Genomic DNA, 16,575 nt, shown 5'->3' on the forward strand with positions numbered 1-16,575 from the left:
GTGTGTGTGTGTGTGCTGGCGCGCGGGCAGAGCCAAACTCAAGCTTTTTCTTTGCCGCGGGACATGAAACAATGAGGCTCGAGCCGGTTTTAATAAAGCGCGCTTTCCCTCCTTTCAACTCTGGCGCGAGGCGGACGAGCCGGCAGCGGAGAGCGATCGATAATTAATGACGATGAATAATTTAACCCTATCGATTGATACTTTTTCTCCCCTCTTGCATGACCTGGGCTGGCGTTCCTTCCGTACCTCACTCACTAATATCGTTATCGCGCGCTCACCACGTCCTCCTCTTCATCTCACCTCTTCTTCAACTTGTTGGAGTTCCTAGCCTTTTCTTGGTTTGAGTGCAGCTGCAGTGTCTGCAGTGTCTGCATGTGCAGTGTCTGCAGTGTCTGCAGGTGCAGTGTCTGCAGCGTCTGCAGTGTCTGCATGTGCAGTGTCTGCAGTGTCTGCAGTGTCTGCATGTGCAGTGACTGCAGTGTCTGCAGGTGCAGTGTCTGCAGCGTCTGCATGTGCAGCGTCTGCAGTGTCTGCATGTGCAGTGTCTGCAGGTGCAGTGGCTGCAGCGTCTGCAGTGTCTGCATGTGCAGTGTCTGCAGTGTCTGCATGTGCAGTGACTGCAGTGTCTGCAGGTGCAGTGTCTGCAGCGTCTGCAGTGTCTGCATGTGCAGTGTCTGCAGGTGCAGTGTCTGCAGCGTCTGCAGTGTCTGCATGTGCAGTGTCTGCAGTGTCTGCAGGTGCAGTGTCTGCAGCGTCTGCAGTGTCTGCATGTGCAGTGTCTGCAGCGTCTGCAGTGTCTGCAGTGTCTGCATGTGCAGTGTCTGCAGTGTCTGTATGTGCAGCGTCTGCATGTGCAGCGTCTGCAGTGTCTGCATGTGCAGCGTCTGCATGTGCAGCGTCTGCAGGTGCAGTGTCTGCATGTGCAGTGTCTGCAGGTGTGATATTCTCTGCAATTAATGTTTTCTTCACTAATTGTTTGTCACAAAACTGTAAAAACAAAAACATTTAATATGTTTCCTGCACTGCAGGGGCTCCAGCGTCAAACTGTCATGTAGTGAAACTCAGGGGTGTAGACTTTGAGCAGAGGTCTCAAACATGTGGCCCGTGGGCCCTCAAACTGATTTATGGTGGCCCCCCCCCCACGTAATGTCAAATTATAATGTGTATATATTTTTTTTATCTTTAACTATTTATTGTTCCATATCAACACAGACACTTTTATTTTGAAATTCAGTGAAATATTGTTATTGCAGTATCATGTTGGAACGTCAGGACTCACTGCGTCACTTTAACAACGTTCAAACACCTTTGAAGAAGTCAAACGTTTTGTCTCATTTCTGTGAGAGACTTTCAGACTGAGTTCCAGTGAATGATGCTGAGGTTTGTCGGTCCTGTCATGTGATACAGATTCCACAGATTCCACAGATTCCACAGATTCCACAGATTCCACAGATTCCACCGTCCTGGTGTGTGAGAGACTCGGTGCCGGCTGTGCTCCCGCAGTGTGGCACAGTGGGTCACAATCACAGAGTCTCCTGTAAACACACACACTACGTCTTCAGCGCTGCACTGCACTGCTACACGGAGACTGCAGCGAGTGTTACGGCAGAACGTCTGCACTATGGGGAAGATGAGGTTTATTATGGGATGTACAAAATCCACCAATCCAAACACAGCAAACAAAAACATACATAAATAATACAAAATAACCTAAAAGCTACACTGACATGTGTAAGATTATTTATGAAGTGCATGTTTAAAGTTACACATTTAAGGGTCAAAGGTTAATGAGATCATTTCATTCATATTTAGGATTATATTTTGTTCTAAAAAAAACTAGTAAATTCATGTTGTTTATGTTGCTATAGATTAATGACTTCATTTAGATCAGAGATGTGATACAGTGTTGACTTTACATTTGGAAGGACAAGTTCTTTTCCCTCACCCTGACCCCGCCATGGTTCCTTTCCTCCCCTCCTCTCCTCTCCCTCCCCTGCTCATTTCTCCTCTCTCCTCCTTCTTTCCATCTCCTCTAACAAACCCATAGCAGAGTCCCTCTGTTCTTCCACCCTGAGGCTGACCAGTGTGTCAGAGCTAACCAGGGAGAGGAACAGAGAGAGCGAGGGAGAGGGAGAGAGAGGGAGGGTTCAGTTGGGCCTTTTTCAGGGGCAACCAAAAAGAGGAAGATGAGACAGATGTACAGAGTTTGTTTCATCTCGTGGAAAAAGAAAGCGGGAGAGGCCACACTCTTCATGCCTCTCCGTGGTTTTTTATATTCTCTCTTTTTATATCAAGACCCATCACACTTTCCTTCTTTAGACAGCACTGGAGACATAATGTTGCCTGAATGTCAGACACACACACACACACTGTTCCTCTGTGTACCCCAGTCACTCTGCAGAATGTTAAAAAACACACTGTACTGTAGTTTCCTCTTCACTCCTGTCAGTGATGCACTAACTGTGTCTCCACTCGTGCTGACAGTCCTGTAAAAACCTGCATCAGACAGCGGTCATGTGACCATTGGTGTATATGCTGTACACAACACATCTCACCTTGAACCTGGTTTCCAGGATCACATGTGTCTGAAGAATCCCTGATATGTCACATGTGGAGCTGGAATGATGGAATGAGGCTGATGCTGAACATTATTTGGTGATGAAAGTGGCTCTCGAACCCTTCAGCTGCAGTACAAACACTATTTCTCTTGTGTGAACAGTATAGAGTCGAGCGACAGCAGAAACCAGCGTACAGTATAAAGCATGGACATTAAAATGCAGTACGACAGTCCACCACACAAAGTTCTCTGGCTAAAACTCAGGATGAACATGTGACATGGTTTTCTACACTTGCACCAGGACTCTGACCTGGCCCTCATCGTGGATTAGATGTTAATCTCTACAATCATATATAATGTGAGTGATGACACTGATGAGACTGAGATTAAAGACTAGATTAAAGTCTAGCAGTCTAGATACATCATTTCCCCCTTTAGCAAGTTTAAGACTGCTGTTGTTAATGTTGAATCAGGTGAAGGCCACATGGTGGAGTTGTGGCTCGTGCTGTTGCCTTACAGTAAAAAGACTCGGGTGCACAACCTTTCTGCATGGAGTGTGTATGTTTTCCTTGTGTGTGTTTTCTCTGGTTTCCTCCCACAGTTCATAGGACACTCTAAATCAGGGGTGTCAAACATACGGCCCGGGGGCCAGAACCGGCCAGCCAGAGGGTCCAATCCGGCCCAAAGGATGAATTTGTTAAAATTTCACACTAATCTAAACGTAATCTCAAATGCTCCAGATCCAGTGTGCTGTGTAAATAGTAAATTTAGGCATGATATTGTTGAAATTGCACTTATATTTCTCAAGAAATGTCATGTTTTGTAAAATTATCCTTCATTAAATGTAAAACAAAGGAGAAAAAACAAAGGAGTTCTTGTTGTTCATAGGTTATTATTCTATTATTTTACTATTTTTACTGGTCCGGCCCCCTTGAGATCAAATTGTGCTGTATGTGGCCCCTGAACAAAAATGAGTTTGACCCCCCTGCTCTAAATTGACCATGAGTGTTAATGTGAGTGTGAATGTTTTGAATGTCTCACCCCGCCCCAACTCCGCCTCAGCACACTTTAAGTTCCAAGCCCGCTGAGCAGGTGCTATGCATGACATCACCAGACTGCCGGTCACTGATTGGTCAGAGTTCCGTCACAGGAAGAGACGTCCGACACAAGAATGAAGCCAAACAGCTGAATGCTGAACCGTAGGTCAGTTAAAAAGACTTAATAATCCTACAAATGTGGCTTAATCTCCAACAATTACCTGGGAAATGAGTTAAATATTTCAGTTACACTGAAAACAACTGCTTTTGGTGTGTGTGTGTGTGTGTGTGTGTGTAAAACAAAGTCACCATAGTAGATGACTCCGCCCACGTTGAGGATAGGTACTTTTTTTTAGTGGAGATGCAACCTAAATCTCGCCGTGCCGTGCCGTGCCGTCGCGTGTCGGCCCTTGGATGGACTGGTGTATCTGCATATGTGGGTGAAGTGTAACAGTACTACAGTGAGTGTGATTCAAGGTGATTAAAGTATCAAACACGTTCAATTCCACTCCAGTCAAATCTATGTGTGGAACCTGTTTGAGATGAAATGACATGGTTTGCACCTCAGTGAAGTGTTGTAGCCTCTTTCACTTTTCTTTCTTTCTTTCTTTTTGTTGTTTGTTTTCTGGTCAAAGCTTCACAACGTTCCTCTTCTCACGTGCAACAAAGTTTGGATACAGTTTCTTCAATCAAGTGGAACATTTACCCCATTTGAGGGAGAAAAACATGTTTTGCCGAGGAGTTAGTGGAATAAAAAAAAACAGAAAAGGAGCGCATGTGTTCACCGAGAGGCCCGAGACGCGACTGCGAGTGAATGATAATGTTGCTGTGAATCTGCTGGATGTGAGCGGACACGTTTACCATATCAACTCCATGGTGATAATATGTCAATATTGTATGTGCAGCTTGTTTACACTGCCCCCCCCCCTCTGAGACTGGCAGCAAAAAGCCTTGATCGTCCCTGACCCCGTGTAAGTGTGTGGATTCTTTCTGTCCCGGCAACAGTTGACTCACCGACACACCAGAGGCTCTGTGCGCTCAGACACTTCACAGCACGCGCAACTCAGTACAGTAACCCGTCACCCTATTGTGTGACTTTACTATTGTCGCCGGGTAGATTGTGCGATCCATCATCCCCAATGGGTTTTCATGGGTGGCCTTTTGTGTGTGTGTGTGTGTGTGTGTGTGTGTGAGAGAGGGCCATTGTTTGGACTGAGCTGTCCACAGTTGTGTGCTCTATCAACATCTTTAGTAAACAAAGTGCATTCTCTCCTTCAGCTCGCTCAGATGTGTGTTAGTAGTGTGTCTGTATTGATTCAGTCAATATCTATGGGCTCCATGTCTTATTTTGTGTGTGTGTGTGTGTGTGTGTGTGTGTGTGTGTACCTATCTGTGCCATATCTGCCTGAGCCTTGTGTTTACTGTGCATAATCCATTACAATCTGTGTGTGTGTGTGTGTGTGTGTGTGTGTGTGTGTGTGTGTGTGTGTGTGTGTGTACACGAGGGAGAGAGTATTCCCTCGGCTGCTAGTATAATGTTTCTGGGGTGATGGGGGAACTTGAAAGCCTGTGCTGCCCAAATCAAACTACAAGGAAATGATGGGGGGCTCTTTATTCCCCTCTCTGCCTGGGGGGGGCCGAGGGGACAGAACGAGAGACTGGGGAGGAGAGGGAAGGAGGAGGGAAAGAAGAGGAGGAGAGGAGAGGAGGAGGGGCAGTCTGGCTTCCTTTGATTTGTAAAAATGCATTACCAAATCAACGAAAATTACTGCGCTGGAAGCAAAACACACAGAGCAGGGAGCAGAGGAGGGAGAGAGACAGAGAGAAAGACAGGGAGAGGGGAGGGGAGGAGGAGGTGTGTGGTGTGTGTGTGTGTGTGTGTGTGTGAATAGGAAGGAGGGAAAGAGAAAGGAGGATTCACCTGTATAGATAACACTGTTGGATGAGGATGGATTTGAGGCTTTGTGAGGGTGGTGCAGACGCTACACACACACACACACACGCACACATACTACACACACACACACACACACACACACACACATCTATAGCATCCTCACAGGAGACGAGCTTATACGTGGCCGTGGAGCACGAGAATATGGAAAATGAAAGAGATGGAAGAGTAGTGGTGACCTGATGAAGACACTTATAGATTACTACCACAAACACAAAGAGTGTATGTATTAGGATTCATACAAAGTCTTTGAAAGAACTCATGTAATCCTGGGTTTAATCCAGGGATTTTGACGAGTGTGATTGTGAAAGATTAGGTTTTTTGAAATTATATTATAAATTCTGATCTAAGTAACAGTGTGATGAGTTCTTCTAAAGGGCTTTTATTTGAATATACAAGACAAGCATGTACACACCTGACACCTGACACCTGACTGAGCATCAGTCGTCAACTTACTGTATAATAAAGAATAAAGACAATAACTTTCTCCTGATAGAGAGAGAGATAGATAGATAGATAGATAGATAGAGAGAGAGAGAGAGAGAGAGCGAAAGATTTGAGAACAAGAAAGATGAAGAGAGTGAGAGGGGCCACAATCTACAGGCTAAAGGAGCAGGGTAATAGATAGATAGATAGATAGATAGATAGATAGATAGATAGATAGATAGATAGATAGATAGAAGGGGTCGACCAGAGAGTGAGAGAGTGAGAAATGCCTGGAGTTAGCAATAATAATTTATACAAACACACCTTAATAATTCACGTTCCATTTCAATGCTGGAGGGAAAATCCAAAATTCACAGAGCATAATTAAATAGAGGCAGAGAGTGAAGGCAGAGACGGAGAGGCCCGGCATTAAAGACAGCAGCGTAGCAGCAGTCAGGGTGTCTGTTCCAAAGCAGATCCCGTGTCACAGTCACAGCTCCTCCTCACAAGTCTCCTGTCAGCGCATGCCTTCATGCTGTGAGTCCGTCCTTTAACAAAGCAGCAGGCTGGTCACCAGGTGACGCTGTGGTGTCCAAACCAATAATGTCAAATGACACTTGACATATGGAGAAGAAGAAAAGTGAAGCATCTCAGTTTCTACACATTGAATCATTGTTGCCTGATGCTTGTGCTCCATAGTATAACTACTGTGTCTTTTATCAGCGTCATTTATATTTCTGACAACTTTTCCCCTAAACTGAGGATGGGACGATCCAACGGATTCAGAAGGAGAAGAGTTGGTAATTGTCTGTGTTTAGAGTGTTTTTCTGGTCGTGATGACCGACAGTTTCACCCATTCACACCCATTCACTCTCACATTCATGTGGGCCAGTCGAGCTGGGAAAGTAACAGCATCGTTTCCACGTTTCTCTGTGGACCGTTGGTGAACGCAGCGATGACATCACTCACCACAGCTGTTCATTCACCAGTCAAATCATTGTATAGTGAGCAAAGAAATCAAGTCAACATACTGTAAATCCCATAATAGCACCTCGGACAGGCCCTCAAACATGGAACAACTGAGCCAGATTACGTATTTAGAGAAAGTGTTTTTTTAAATGTATAATGTGGCTGAACTTTGACCTGTTGGTGTTTGTTCATTCATAAATGCAGCACAGGAATGTGCACAGTGTTGCATCAGACACAGCCTCAGGTGACCACGCAAGATTACACCCATCAAACTCCAGCTAAAAAACACATGAAACATAACCTGGATTTATGTTTCTGAACGCGCCTTTGGACTCTTCTGCAATGTTTTCAACAAAGTTCACGCTCAACTTCAGCTCGGGAAAGTTAAACCTGCCGGGGTCGCCTTCAAGGGGAAATAAAAGAAAATAAAACGTTCCTCCGCGAACAGCGATGTGGTAACTCTGCCTTCACTCTGGTTCCCTGTCTTTGTTGTAGGTGTTGTGGAGGCATGGACTGTAACTGCGTCAGTGATCTGCTGCTCCCCCCGGTGCCCGCGCTCTGGACGCCAGGTGAGTCCCCCGCCATCGTCGCTCATGACAGAAATCTGACAACTTTATGATGCCAAGCGCCGTAAAATACCAACAACAGCGAACGCCTCAGAGAATGTGATCAGACAAGAGTTAAGAGTTATTCTTCACTCTTAACTCTTGTCTTCTTGGGTATTGATGAAGTTTTCTGGGGACGTAAGGAAGAACTGACCGTGTTTTGGTGGTGATCTAGATTCAGGATCTTTATCTCGATTAAATCCTTGGATCTCTTGTTCAGACGTGGTATTAACATCCCTCCTCAGTGATCCAGTCACAACACTGGGATTACGATGCATCCTGTGTGTCTACTCCGCTCACGCTGCTGTAACGTGACCTTAACACCGCGTTCCATGTGACGTCACCTCCTCTGTCCCCAGACAAGAACATGGCTGTCGATGTAAATGTGCGTTCGGTAAAAACACTCGTGCGCTGACTTTCACAGTTGGAACTCATCAACTCTGACTTGTGTTAAAAAGCAGTCTAAGTCTAAGAGTTGCAGTGTTTATATTGTAGCGGTGTCTCTCTACTGCGTCCTGAGGACGGACAACACGCAACCACAGGACGGGATTTAGGACGGGATGGTAGTACCAGGTCTGACGGGGTCTCTGACATCTGTATGGCGCGGAGACCATTCTCCTTTTTATTCTTAATGTGAACTCAGGTCACATGTTGTAGAGGATGAAACCAGAAAACCCGAACAAGCAACTATAATTGTGTTCAAACTTCAGAAACATGTTCAAATTCAAAAAAAAACCATTAGCCATGCGCACACACACTGTGAGACAAATTGAGTCTGGTGGTAATTGGTTGTACGTTGAATGTTTTTACAAGGCTAGTTAGTGGCTGATTCACTTGTGGGATGAGTCAACAAGCTCCTTAGCTCCATCAGTGATGTGCATACACTCGGCTTTTCCAATTCACACTGGGGCGGCATCAATCAGATCTTTCCCAGCGAGCTGTCATCATCCCACTGACCAATCTGTTGAGGCTAGAGGGCATCAGCACAGACTAACATTGCTCAAGGCATGTGCTGTGATATTAAACACATCATCCCTCACCTCCATCACTCATCAGTCATTCAGACAGCAGCGGCAGCACTCCTCCGCCCCCAGCCCCCTGGTGAGCAGCGGGACAAACGACAGGCCTCATCCTCCTCCTCCTCCTCTCTTTCCTGCTCCCTCCGTCCAGGGTTCGCCTTCCCAGACTGGGCGTACAAGCCTGAGTCGAGCCCCGGCTCCAGGCAGATCCAGTTGTGGCACTTCATCCTGGAGCTGCTGCAGAAGGAGGAGTACCAGGGAGTCATCGCCTGGCAGGGCGACTACGGAGAGTTTGTCATCAAGGACCCAGACGAGGTGGCGCGGCTGTGGGGGATCAGGAAGTGCAAACCACACATGAACTACGACAAGCTGAGCAGGGCTTTGAGGTACGACGGGGAAAAACACACACTGTCACATATTTAACGTCAAGTCAACTGAACGTATTCCTGAACTGTGATGGCGAGACTGCACATGATACCGATGTACTCTGCTCACACGTCCATTTACTAAAAGTGCCATTGAAAACAATGGTTTGTAAACCAATGAAGTTTATAAACCAACAAAACAATGGTTTATACACCAATGAAAACAATGGTTTATAAACCAATGAAAACAATGGTTTACAAACCATTGAAAACAATGGTTTATAAACCAATGAAAACAATGGATTGTAAACCAATGAAAACAATGGTTTGTAAACCAATGAAGTTTATAAACCAACAAAACAATGGTTTGTAAACCAATGAAAACAATGGTTTATAAACCAATGAAAACAATGGTTTATAAACCAATGAAAACAATGGTTTATAAACCAATGAAAACAATGGTTTATAAACCAATGAAAACAATGGTTTGTAAATCAATGAAAACAATGGATTGTAAACCAATGAAAAACAATGGTTTGTAAACCAATGAAGTTTATAAACCAACAAAACAATGGTTTATAAACCAATGAAAACAATGGTTTACAAACCATTGAAAACAATAGTTTATAAACCAATGAAAACAATGGATTGTAAACCAATGAAAACAATGGTTTGTAAACCAATGAAGTTTATAAACCAACAAAACAATGGTTTATAAACCAATGAAAACAATGGTTTACAAACCATTGAAAACAATGGTTTATAAACCAATGAAAACAATGGATTGTAAACCAATGAAAACAATGGTTTATAAACCAACGAGAACAATGGTTGATAAACCATTGAAAACAATGGTTTATAAACCAATGAAGTTTATAAACCAATGAAAACAATGGTTTATAAACCAACGAGAACAATGGTTGATAAACCATTGAAAACAATGGTTTATAAACCAATGAAGTTTATAAACCAATGAAAACAATGGTTTATAAACCAATGAAGTTTATAAACCATTGAAAACAATGGTTTATAAACCAATGAAGTTTATAAACCAATGAAGTTTATAAACCAATGAAAAGTGGGACTCATAGTGGGACTCATAGTGGGACTCATAGTGGGACTCACAGTGGGACTCACAGTGGGACTCATAGTGGGACTCATAGTGGGACTCACAGTGGGACTCATAGTGGGACTCACAGTGGGACTCACAGTGGGACCAAACGAGGCACCAAATATATGATGAGTGTTTTTGTGTTGATTGAGAGACTCATCGTGGCAGACGTTACATACTGTGCCTTTAAGTCGTGAAGCCCGTAGCTGTTCACAGACGTGGTTTCAGAGGTTGATTTAAACTGCTGTGAAAACAAATTCAGAAAATATATATTGGACTTGGACCCTGAGAAAAGTAAACTTAACCACGTAAAGTATATTAAACTAAAGTATAAACAGCATGTGCTGAATGTCAAGCATCGGCTGAATGGAGATGTTTATCACGTCTAACGCAGTTTACGTGTAACTCGTCGACTCCTCACTTTATGTGTCTGTTTTCCATGTTGTTGTTGTTTTTTTTAAGTGGAAAGATAAAAGTAGGGACTTTGCTTTATGTCGATACCCTCAATTTGTCCTTATCTGTCTTCTTACCTAATGGAAAAGTTCACCATTGAGCTGCCAAATGAAATAAAAAAAAAAAAAAGAAAAAATTCAATAGGGATTTCAAAATGAAGCTCCAGTCTGAAATTGCCTGGACTGATTCTTCACAAGTGAGAACACACACACACACACACACACACACACACACACACACACACACACACAGTTTTCTTATGCAAATACATACTTACCCCAACGTGTTCCCCCTCCCGCCCTCCCCCACCGCTTTCCTTTGGCCCCCGTTTTAATGGGGGCTGTCGTCAGAGTCTAATTGTTATGAATTGGCTGGGGCCACAATTAGCCTTCTTAATTAGCCTCACTTAATTGCTCAATTAAGGGCCATGGCACAATTGCCACGCAAAGCAAAACACGCACACATCAGCGCGCGAGTGCAGCCACTGTGGCTTAAACGTGCTGATGGAAGAACGCGCTTCACTGCTGAGCTCTCATCTACCGCCGTCAAAGAAATCTAAGCACTTACAAATGGCTCTTTTTCTTTTACTTCACCATTACACACACACACACACCGACACACACACACACACACACACGCACACACACACACACGCTCACACAACAGCTCCTTTTACCTGCCTTGGCCAGATGGTTGCCATGTTTTGCCTCCAACCTGGCATCCTGGCAGACTGTACATGGTGACACCTCAGTGGGTGGCACAGGAAGCTGGCGTGATGACGGCTCGACATGCCCAGTGGGAGACACCTGAGGTCGTTACCATGGAGACCCCGTTTGAAATGTGCTGGCAAAACGAAGCACGGGCAGTTTCTGTAGTTGTCGGGGTTTTAGATTATTGTAACACGATTTCTTTAAAAAGTCAGAATTCAGAGAACAAACACTTTTTCCTCACAGACCCTGAGTAGAACTCATCGGAGGTCTTTCTAAGGACCACCCTCTTGACGCCATATTGTTTTTAAATAATGTAATAACCTTAAATGCAGCGTATGTGTTAAAGTTGATCTTGTTGTGTGCGATGAAAGGAGTATTTATTTGTGTTGTTTATCGTTCTCTGTCAGTGAAGGTCTTCTCGTACTCGGAGGGATTTGGATTTTTGTCTGAATAAAATTCCCCTTCTCTTCTCAGGCCGTATTGTATTGGATGAAGTCAGTCAGACATGAATTGATTTGCGAGGAGAGGAGGAGGAGGAGGAAGGAGGAGGAGGAGATGAATAAAAACAGTGGGAAATCAGCATAGCTCTAAGCCCACAGCGCCAAACTTGTTTACTTATTCTTTTCTGCTAAGTGATGGAACACAAAACCTTGATGTGGTGGTCCTAATCCTCCCCTCCTCTTTCATTTTCCTCTTCCTTTTTTCCTTTATCCCCCCCCCCCACCCCATGTCCTCCCCTCTTTCTTCCGCAGGTATTACTACAACAAGCGCATTTTGCACAAAACCAAAGGGAAACGATTCACCTACAAGTTTAACTTCAGTAAGGTGGTGTTGGTGAACTATCCCATCCTGGACATGGCCAACTCTCCCTTCTTTCTGGCCCAGAATCACTTCAACGGGGGCTCCACGGCACCAGACTGCACCCCAGAGGTATGACAAACATTAGTTTCTTATGATTTCTGCGATCAAAGAAGATACAGCAGTACAGCAGATACAGGCAATGAAGGGCAACAACTCACTCTCTAATACTTTCCCTCCCTTTCTTTTCTTCTGTTTTTTAACCCCATTATTCACCATGTTAGTGTGGACAGAACAAATTTAAAATGATGAGCACAAAACAAACACATAAACAGTTTCAAGTTAATTCATTTAGCCAAAACACTAGGAAACAGTAGCTGAGATGGTTTCATTACTCGTTCTCTATGTTCACGATTCCATCAGTGATGGAATAAAGATAGATATAAAATGTCTGCCGGCCACTGATTGGTCAGAGAGTGTCATGAACGTCCGACACAAGAATCAAACCCAGAACTGACAAACTGAAAACATGAACTACTGAAGTAAACTACTGAACGACTGAAACTAAACACATGAAATAAACTACTGAACGACTGAAACTAAACACAAGAAATAAACTACTGAACGACTGAAACTAAACACAGAAATAAACTACTGAGCGACTGAAATAAACACAGGAAATAACTACTGAGGGCTAAACTAAGAAATAAACTACTGAGCAGCTGAAACTAAGCACAGGAAGTAAGCTACTGAGCGACTGAAACTAAACATGGGAAATAAACTACTGAAGCGACTGAAACTAAACACAGAAACTACTGAGCAACTGAAACTAAACACAGAAATAAACTACTGAGCAGCTAGAGAAACTAAACACAGGAAGTAAACTACTGAGCGACAGAGCCAACTTGTCGCTTCTACTGACGACTGAGGCTTAAACACAGGAAATAAACTACTGAAGCAGCTAAGAAAACTAAACACAGAAGTAAACTACCGAGCGACTGAGAAACTAAGCACAGGAAGTAAACTACTGAGCGACTGAAACTAAACACAGGAAATAAACTACTGGGCGACTGAAACTAAATGGAAGTAAACTACTGAGCGACTGAGAACCTTAAACACAGGGATAAACTACTGAGCGACTGAAACTAAGCACAGAGTAAGCTACTGAGCGACTGAGAAATAGCACAGGAAGTAAACTGCGAGCGACTAAGCTTTTGTAAATAAACTACTGAGCGACTGAAACTAAGCTTTGAGAGTAAACTACTGAAACATTGAAACTAAACACAGAGTAAACTACTGAGCGACTGAGAAACTAAACACAGGAAGTAAACTACGAGCGACTGAAACTAAACACCAGGAAATAAACTACGAGCGACTGAAACTAAACACAGGAAATAAACTACTGAACGACTGAAACTAAACACAGGAAATAAACTACTGAACGACTGAAACTAAACACAGGAAGTAAACTACTGAACGACTGAAACTCAACACAGGAAATAAACTACTGAACGACTGAAACTAAACACAGGAAGTAAACTACTGAACGACTGAAACTAAACACAGGAAGTAAACTACTGAACTTCTCGAACAGAAAAACCCTGAAATCCTCCGTCTGTATTTTGAATGTGACTTTTTTCGAGTGTCTTGAATGGCGACAGTACCTGAAGACTCATTTTTAACATTTTATTGGGAACGAAACTCAACCCATGAAGTAAAATGTAGTGATTTTGTTGAAAAAGTATTATTTTGTAAGTTCACTGGCAGCTTTATTCAAATGATTAGATATTTATAGCAAATAAAACAATAACAAGAATGATGCAAGCATTCTTTTCATGAAGATAGTTTTTTTTCAGTAAATCTAACTTTTTGTAAACTGACTCATTTGACTGATTGTAAAATAAACCTAAAATGTTGTCATTTTGTTGAAAATAAAGCTTCTTTTTTTAAAGCAATTCAATATTTATAACACGAGGAGAACAACAACAACAACAACAAGAAGAAGAAGAATAAAAGTCTATTTGAATTGACCTGATATTTACTGTATATGCACTCTAAAACTTCACAGGGTTTGATTTGCACACTCGTGACCCAGAACATGGCCCTAACTTGAAAGTACAGTAAAAGAGAGTCAGCCGTCATTCATCTGTGTCGTCTTTAAGACACGGATAAAGCGAGACGGACTCGGGAGGCGACAGTGCAGGGGGACGGGCTTTAACTTGTCCTTAAAACAAAAGAGAGACGTTATCCCCTCCTCGTCTCTCATCCCCGTCTCCATCTGTCATCGGCTGAAAATGAAAGAAACGGAGAGCAAACGGGGTCACGTCAGATCGGATCAATGGCGGATCATTAATGCGCTTTGTTAAGCAACGCAGATCTCGCGGCTCGCGAGTACAGTCTTTCAAACTCGTGACACATACTATTGATCCACAGTCCTTCTAGGAAGAAAAAAATCCCCCTTTGTCCTGTTGAATCCTCAACTCTTCCATTTACTTTTCTCTTGTTTTTTTTTACCTTTTCTCCTTCACTTTCTTCACACACACACACACACACACATGGCTGTCCTACATCCTCTCAGATCTCACTCCTCCTTGTTTGTCCTTTCACACAAACTCTCTGTCTTCATGTCATTTAACCCGTGAGCCCACAATCATAATCGCTGCTCTCCATTTGACTCTGTGCTCTTCCTGCCTTTGAGTCTCTGAGCCTCCCTCTTTTCTCCCCCCTTCACTCCCATGGCGCCTCTTTTTATCGTGTCCTTGCTGTGACTGTGTCACTGTTTGCATCACACTCTGCTGGATGCTGCTGTCAACACGCCTGCACCACACATTTGTAGAGATGTGTCGTTGTCGTTGCACCAACTCCTTTTCCCTCTCTTTTCTTCTTTCTTTTCTTTTGTGATCCCTTGATTCAACACATTTCTAATCATATGCAACGCACAAATACAGCATACAGACGGGTTTTATTTAGTTTATTAGGATTCCCCATTAGCTGTGGCACCAGGAGACGGCTACTCTTCCTGAATTTCACATTTAACATTACACAATATAGTATTGCGTCAGTACAGCAGTATACAACGTCAGTGAAACAAGTGACTCAAATATGAAAATAAAGCCAAGGACAACGTAAAGAAATCACCACACGTGGTCTTTATTTCAACATCTGTCTATCAAGAGCTCACATGCTGGATGGAGGAAGTCATTAAAAATATGTTTAAACCAATTTTAGATCACTGTCACTGGTGCAGATGATACTTGTTGACAATACTTTGTCTTCCCACTGTCAGATTTGATAGTGATTATTATTGTTTTTTTGTTTTTTTTGCAAAATATTACTATTTCTACATTTTAGGGGCAAGAAAATGTGGGATAAAAATACGATGTATTATTATTATTATTATTATTATTATTATTATTATTATTATGAAATAAGACAAAATAAAACAAAAGTCAAGTTGACTTTATTGTACATTTCAGTCACATGTATAAGAATAAATAGAATAGAACAGAACAGAACAGAACAGAATAGAAAAGAAAAGAAAAGAAAAGAAAAGAAAAGAAAAGAATAGAAAAGAAAAGAAAAGAAAAGAATAGAACAGAATAGAACAGAACAGAACAGAATAGAATAGATTGTATTGTATTGAATTGGGAACATTTTCTTCTCACCATCAGATGTATACATGCATACATGATTAAACAATGACATCATTATAAAATAAGTTTCTCAATGTTGCGTCATCAGTGCATTTATACCCATAATGTCCATAATGTCCATAATGTCCGTCCTCCACACTGTCATATTTAAATAGACACAGGCATTAACACTTTATTCCCTCTCTCTCTCTCTGTCTCTCTCTCTGCGGCTCAGGCCATACAGTCCCTGTTTCCTCGCCTGCCGGACTCCAGCAGAGGAACATCCTTGTTCGATCGAGGGACGACGGCACCGGGGCCCGAAGGAGACAAACTAAGACTGGACACGTTCCCTTTCCTCAGTTCAGGTGAGGAGAAAACTTAGCCACTAACTTTAACTTTCAGTGCCCAAAGAAAAGGGAATCTTTTAGTATCCCAGAGACAAAGCCATCTTCATGAGGAGAACGACAGCTCCTATACATACAGACGCTCCGTGTACTGTGTAGAGTCTCTTAAACAAAGGAAGGAGGAGAGAGGAGATAAGGTACCGCGGAGGGAAAGGAGGATATAGGGAGGCTTGAGCATTTATTGTTAGAGGAAATAAGAGAGACGGTGAGGCTGCACCTCAGGTGAGTCAGGTCCAGGTTTCTCTCGTGAATTATGCACTCGAGCAGAAAGCAGCGCGGTGGAAACGCCGCAGAAGTTACCCACGATTTCAGCAACTGTTCTCACTTTGCATTGCTCCTTTTTCTGCACCTGGACAAACACGGATGCTCGTGGACGCTGTGTGTGTGTGTGTGTGATGAACACCAGCGTTGATACACGTGTGTGTGTGTGTGTCTCTTGATTTCACACCCTATGTGCGGCATGTGCATCAGAATGTGTGTGTTCAGAGCCAGAGAGGTGTAGTATGTGAGCAGATGTGCACATGCAGTCTTCATC

At 43.1% G+C, this 16,575-nt stretch overlaps 1 protein-coding gene across 2 annotated transcripts; it reads left to right on the plus strand.

Moving 5' to 3' along the window:
• The first annotated feature begins 7,442 nt into the window (after nt 1-7,442).
• On the plus strand, nt 7,443-16,123 carry LOC122762257 (ETS domain-containing transcription factor ERF-like). 2 transcript variants are annotated; one of them, XM_044017449.1, is made up of 4 exons: nt 7,443-7,512; nt 8,605-8,953; nt 11,959-12,136; nt 15,872-16,123. In XM_044017449.1, exons 1-4 carry the CDS (start codon nt 7,452-7,454, stop codon nt 16,016-16,018), a joined length of 735 nt encoding a protein of 244 aa, XP_043873384.1. In that variant the 5' UTR covers nt 7,443-7,451; the 3' UTR covers nt 16,019-16,123. The 2 variants fall into 2 exon arrangements, with proteins under 2 accessions (XP_043873384.1, XP_043873385.1); XM_044017450.1 differs by having other exon boundaries at nt 8,719-8,953.
• Nucleotides 16,124-16,575: the final 452 nt, after the last annotated feature.

This window comes from Solea senegalensis, unplaced genomic scaffold (assembly GCF_019176455.1).
Source record: "Solea senegalensis isolate Sse05_10M unplaced genomic scaffold, IFAPA_SoseM_1 scf7180000015425, whole genome shotgun sequence".
NCBI classification, from domain to species: domain Eukaryota; kingdom Metazoa; phylum Chordata; class Actinopteri; order Pleuronectiformes; family Soleidae; genus Solea; species Solea senegalensis.

What these genes read in the sequence shown, in the direction of transcription:
- LOC122762257 (XM_044017449.1), top strand. Translation starts at nt 7,452, where the DNA reads ATGGACTGTAACTGCGTCAGTGATCTGCTGCTCCCCCCGGTGCCCGCG. An exon ending in GCCCGCGCTCTGGACGCCAG is followed by an intron (nt 7,513 to 8,604) that starts GTGAGTCCCCCG and finishes ATCACTCATCAG; the next exon opens with TCATTCAGACAGCAGCGGCA. An exon ending in AAGCTGAGCAGGGCTTTGAG is followed by an intron (nt 8,954 to 11,958) that starts GTACGACGGGGA and finishes TTTCTTCCGCAG; the next exon opens with GTATTACTACAACAAGCGCA.